The sequence below is a fragment of the Coturnix japonica genome, chromosome Z (genome assembly GCF_054131305.1).
Source record: "Coturnix japonica strain WE chromosome Z, WE-NBRP24, whole genome shotgun sequence".
In the NCBI taxonomy this organism is placed as follows: domain Eukaryota; kingdom Metazoa; phylum Chordata; class Aves; order Galliformes; family Phasianidae; genus Coturnix; species Coturnix japonica.
In genome coordinates this window covers 68,146,656-68,152,655 of record NC_140702.1, presented here as the reverse complement: position 1 = coordinate 68,152,655, position 6,000 = coordinate 68,146,656, and the positions used below count along the sequence as shown (strand labels likewise).

General features: G+C 41.7%; 1 protein-coding gene across 4 annotated transcripts in view; it reads right to left on the bottom strand.

Moving 5' to 3' along the window:
• Window positions 1–1,869: 1,869 nt before the first annotated feature.
• Window positions 1,870–6,000, bottom strand: part of KIAA1328 (KIAA1328 ortholog) — a 170,737-nt gene continuing 166,606 nt past the window's right edge. For all 4 annotated transcript variants that reach the window (XM_015848261.3, XM_085529795.1, XM_015848262.2 and 1 more), the window contains one exon: window positions 1,870–5,285. In XM_015848261.3, the coding sequence (XP_015703747.3) occupies window positions 5,072–5,285 (214 nt within the window). In that variant the 3' untranslated portion in view covers window positions 1,870–5,071. The remainder of the gene's footprint in view (window positions 5,286–6,000) is intronic.

Genomic DNA, 6,000 nt, shown 5'->3' with positions numbered 1-6,000 from the left:
CTGCTAACAGGAGAACTGTGCAGTCCTGCTTATTGAGGCACAACTAATTCCACCCACTGGAAACTAAAACTAGGCAAATTCAACCTCAAAATAATCCAGTTTCGTAGCAGATAATTAAACACTGCAAGACTGTGACACGGTGCTTTTAAAATGTCAGTGCAAATACCTCACAGACAGCTTTTGTGTCTGTGAACCCATCTCACCACTTCCTTCCTTACCAGCTCTAAAAGAGGAGCGGGCTGCCCACTTTGCCCTTGATGCTCATGGCACTCACCGCTCTGTGACTGGACAAGGGCACTGATCACCTCCTCTTTAAGTTCTTTAAGTTCTTTAAGGTAGTTGCCGGGAAGCTATCAAGAAAGACAGCTTTTCCCTTTCCTCCTCTCTGCAGACAGGAGATCAGAAAGAATGAACATTATCCTTTAAGGCTGGTTATTAAAAGCTACGAATGAGTAAAGTGGATTTTTTGGGGGTGTTGTTTGGTTTTTTCACATATTCAGGACACCGAAAGCAAAGAAACAAGGAATTCAAGGCTGCCTCTGCAGCCCGTGGATTGGTTTGTGTGCTGGATCTATCTATCACCTCATCAGGGCTGCATTTGTCAGCTACATCCATGTTCCTCCACTTTTGTTTCCCAAAGCCTGAAATTAACCCCTCAGGCCTGAAAATACATGAGGCCAGACTTCAAGAGACGTGGGTAGCCCCTGTTCATTGGGAAGGCATTTTCCAGAGGGTAGACATACAGTCAGAGCAAACTTGAGTGCTTCTACTGGTTTAAATCACCTCATTCAATATTCTGTGTTGTCTCATGTAGCAGGCAGTTATGTAAATTCATAAATCATACACTAATTAGCACACAATTTCATAAATTTGGTAACAGTGGAACAGGAGGTTGCTAACTAACCGGGCTGTGCTCTCTCGCCCTCAGATGGTACAAACTGAAACACCATTGGGTTGTATGTCAGAAAATCTCTGTTGCAACTTATGGAGTTTAACCCTGGGCTCATGTGTGCTTTCAAGGGATATCTTTTCGATGTCTCAGACTCGGTCTCTTTCAAGCACAGCAAAGCCCTTACCTTCCTTAGCACCAAACCTCCACAGCTCAGCGGATCACTGCAATTTTTTGTTTTTCTTGTTTCTCCCTTATTCAGATCCTTGTTATATCCAGTGTCACGTTCTTCTGTAATCTAATTTCACACCACCTTGCTGCTAGCAATGAAATTCAGTCCATGCCTTGGTTACCCAGGTCTCACCCTCCTACCCTCCTTGTGGTCTCTCTGTCAAGCTTCTCTCCAGGGGATCAAACAAAGCTGGGTCATTTCCTCCTTTCCTGATTTACCATCTGTCCTTTGGACAGCGGCTCCCCAGATGCAGGAACATGGTCTGGAAAAGGATAGGGGGCCATATGCTTTAGTTGGGAACCAGTGGTGGAAGACATTTCTCTCTCATCAACTTACAACCAACATTTTTCCACCTTAGAGTTGGATTCTCCCATCCTTTGGTTCAATTCTCTCCCTATTATCCTTGTCCCTTCTTGCCTTTATCTCCATCCTTTCTTCTTTACTTTTTATATCCACCCTTCTGTCCCAATGGATGGTGCTGGCTTCCCACTTCTCTCTTTTTGAGATCTGTCCCCCAGACTTCAAGCTACAAAAGAAGTCTTGCTTGTTTTCACAGCAACATCCATGTACTGGAGAGAAAGAGAGAACTTAAAACCATTTCCTCATCTGTTTTAACAAGCCAAAGAAGACTCAGAATACACACGATATGATGGTGTGGAAAGTGGAACACGTTATCAATGACAGTTACTACATCTGAGTCAGACAAAAGACACCAGAACACCATTCAAATAAACAGAAGACTGTAAGATAAAGTGAAATCCCCAGATAATTTATTAGATTAAGACCTCACATACAATTATAAATATATGTTCAAGATGGTATTCAACAGTGAGACTTCAGAGGCTACAAGTGGAAAGCACATGATTGCTGCAGGTCCACCACGTGCAAGGTGCACAAAAGCAATGAGCACACAAACATGGGCTGTGAGCGTGTACGAGCCGCTGGGGAAGGACACAAAATGAAGGTGTGGGCAGCAGCCTTGGCACGAGTCAAGTTACTCCACAAAGTCTCAGGCAGAACACAGCCCAGCGTGCAGCTGGAGCGTATTAACTGGAAACACTCTGGACAAACATTCAGTGGCTGGACTACCTCCCCCAGAGGCAGCTTCCTGATATAGGAGCTTAAACTTAAAAGGACACTGTCAAGTGATTGCTTTTGCTAGTTTAATTTTAGCATTTCCTCTACTGTTTTAGCAGATGGAAAACAATTCCCCTCCCAGTCCCAAATACTGATTTTGTCCTTTCCTATTTGACAATCATTGATTTTTTTTCTAAGGCTATAAATGTTTTAATAACTTCAACTTTGTACTGCCTCGTGGCAAAATATCTTTGCTTGCACTGACTGCTAAACACTATTCCTAATGTACTGCTGATAACTAGAGCAAGAACCAGCATTATAAAAAATGATTTTTCACAGGGTCTGCCAAATTAATAGCTTTTGCTTCTCGGTTCATATCTCACAGACAGTTAAAACATGCAGGTTTTCATCCATCAGATATTTCAACTATCTTAATTCTAGAATTCTTGCCTACATAAAGGTATGCCTCCCATGTAGCTCAGGCTGATGGACAGCACCTTGAGTGTAGAACCTGCAACCCTGACAATGTCATTTTAAAAAGAGCTACTACCAAAATATAGATTCGAGTCAAAAGTCACCGTCACAATTAGAATTGTTAATGGACAAAATGGATCATAAGGAATCCTAAAGCAGCTGAATACTGGCACCCACAAAGAACCAAAGAACATAGTGCTCCCATGCAGTGTTCTCGACTGGGTACACAAAGGCACCTTTCAAGAGATATACTTCTATATTTTGCTTTTTCAAAAGGTCAGTTAGCACTTATTAGAAAAGGCAATTATAGTTTCAGTCAAACTGGAAAAGAGAAGAGAAGCAATTGGACTGAAATCAGAGAACTGTTTCTTTACAAATGCCAAACCTTAACAAAAACAAAACGAAGTACATACACAAAAATCCCCAGACCCTAAGATCTACGTGTCACTCATAGCTTTCATGGTACTCTATAGTTTTCCTTCCACCCCTTGCACATCTTTTCTCTGCCTTCCCCACCCTTTCCCTGCCTTCCTAGTGAAGCAGACTGCTTGCCCAGCAGAAACATGCTGAGTGAGAAAATGTATTGCCCCAATTGCTGTACTTGTGTCAGAGCACCTGTTACGTCTTTGGGGCTTAAAGACAAACCTATGCCTTCAGAGGTCGAGGGAGTAGTATTAGGGGGACACTGGACAGCAGATGGATATATTAGAATGAACAAAAATGTCTCACTGGCAGCAGGACAGACCAAGCAGGGTCTTTCTACAGTAGTCATTTTCTGGTCCAGTAATGCTGCTTCCCTCCTGTAAACTCCTCCGAGCAGCCTTTAAAATTCTGCTGGGATGCATGGAAAAGATATCACCTAATTTGTGATTAAGACAGAGCCCGAGTGAAACAACTCAGAATTATGGTTCATCTCCCCCTTCATTCTCTTTTTATTCCATTGCTATAAAAGCAGGGTGCTGCCAGGGGGTGCGTGCTCGATGCTCTGCATAGTGCATGCTCTCATCGGAGAGGCACAGTGGACCTCACTGCTGAGCCTTGCTAGCTCCTTGCAGAGCACAGGAGTGCAAAGCATTGCACGAGAGCAAGTGGGAGGCAGGCAGCAGTGATACCCCAAGGACCGGGCCAGCAACCCGCTGCTATTAAGATTAGCATGGTTGCCTAGAAAGACTGTCAAAAAAGCCGCGCTGGCCCATGAAGCAGTGTTTGGGAGCAAATGGCCTAGAACTTGCCCATATTGGCTCAATTCTACCTTTCCCTCGCTGCAATTTTACTGTGCAAAATGAGTATTTTAGGCTCATATTTCTAGGAACACATGCCGGTGGCTACTGTTACAATAAAATATGAACACTGCATTGTGGAGAAAATGACCATTAATCCTGTAATCTGCAGTCATTTTTACCAATTCTGCACATTTCTTTAAATAACCAAGTACATGCAGTAGATGGAAGTGCATTTAAATAAACTGAAATAGATATCGCATGAATAATTAAAGCCGGCAGGGAAATGTGCATTGCAAGCTGCTGGTGGAAATAATTACTGATTTGTCTTATTTACAATGGAGCCTGGATACCGGATCAAAATAGTGCAAGTTAGTGAAAATGTCTTAAGACTGTTCTTACCCTACCACTGCTGTATATTTCATCTTGAAAAGTACATCACATAGATTCTGGACCACTACAACATCTGATAGTGTACTGCTATTTCAGGATTAGGTCTCCCTGTACACAGACTATGTCAAATAGCACTGATTTAAAGAGGAATGTATTTCAAATGGATGCCTAATACATCAACCTGCAACATCACCTATTCATGTTATTAGACACTGTATAGTTGAGCTTAGGATACAACCCCTAAAAACTCAGCGTGTTAAATACCAGAATGCTGAAGGGAAAAGTAGATCATAAAATCATTGACAAAAGTAGTAAAGTGCTTGTACCTTTGTAATATGCCAGGTTTTAAACAGACTTGTTTAATTATAAAATAATCTACTTTGAACATTGTGGCTCTTGAATGTTAGGCAGTTTTTGCAAACTGCTTTAGAGCTAAAAATCGATAATGAAATATACTTCTGATATGAGGCTGGCAAAACTGTGACTTCAATCTATTAGAAAATGTTGTAGATGAAAAAAATTCTATTTTAGAATGATTACTTGGCACATGAAAGATTCAGAAAAAAAACAACATCTTAACGCTTTCTGATTGGTGTATCCCCAAAATATCCTTGCAGCATGATTACTAAATCCAAAATGAATCTAGATGCTAATTAACTGTGTTTTAGAAGGAGGAAGACAATCTGTTGTTGCTCAAATAATTTAAAAAGATACTAAAACACAAACAAATCAGAAATAAGAAGGTACTACAAATTCTACAAAAGGGGTGTAGACCAAAGAGCAATGTCAAATGAAGAAGATCTCCTCCAGCAGCCGTTGCTCCTCTAAGTCTCCTGCTCTGCTTCTGGAACCACGAGGGGTCTGGCACCAGGATGATGGCCTGTGGTTCACACGACCAGGCGTCTGCGTTTTGCTCCTGTCGTAGGATTCTTTGTAGTAGTGTCCTGGGGCAGATATTGGACTCATAGCTTGAACCATTTCAAGAAGAGAAGCTTCATACCTACGGAAACACACAAAGAAAGTGAAGATCCATTAAGTGTCACATCATCATGTAGGAATTGAATCCCACCCTTCCACCTTCACCATTCTGAGTAGATCTACACTTGTCTGATGGGGTCCATCAGCCTAGAATGAGTTCTGTTCTCTAAGTTCCTGTGAGGAATATCAACAAAGAGGTGGTGAAAAAGAGGTGAGCAAAGCACGAGTTCTTGGGTTATTTTAAGCTATTTCATCAGCTTTTCCATTTGATGTGTGTAATGTCTTAGTCACACTCTGGAAATTGAGGACTGAAGTCAGAGATATGACAGCCAAGTACACAGAACAGGTACAAGGTGGACTCACACAGGTAATGGTAAAGTGACTTATACGCATGCTACACTTTTTTTGAATAGACCCTCTACACTTGATTTAGTTTCCCAGGGATTTGAAAACAGCAGGAGGCTTTATTATTATTGCCACATACTACACGTGCTTCCAGTAAATCTCTATGCACTATATGGAGTCTGTCTGGTGGAAGCACTGAAGGAATATAATCTAAGCAAGGCAATACAAAACCAACACTTCAGGCACTATGAGAGAAGGCAGAGGTGCTAGACATTACTCAGTCTGTCCCTTAAGTGTGAGTACAGATGTGGAGGAGGTTGTAAGCCACTGTTAGCTGGTAACACACACTGAATAATGGCAGTTGCTTTAAACAGACTTCCTATTAATATTCA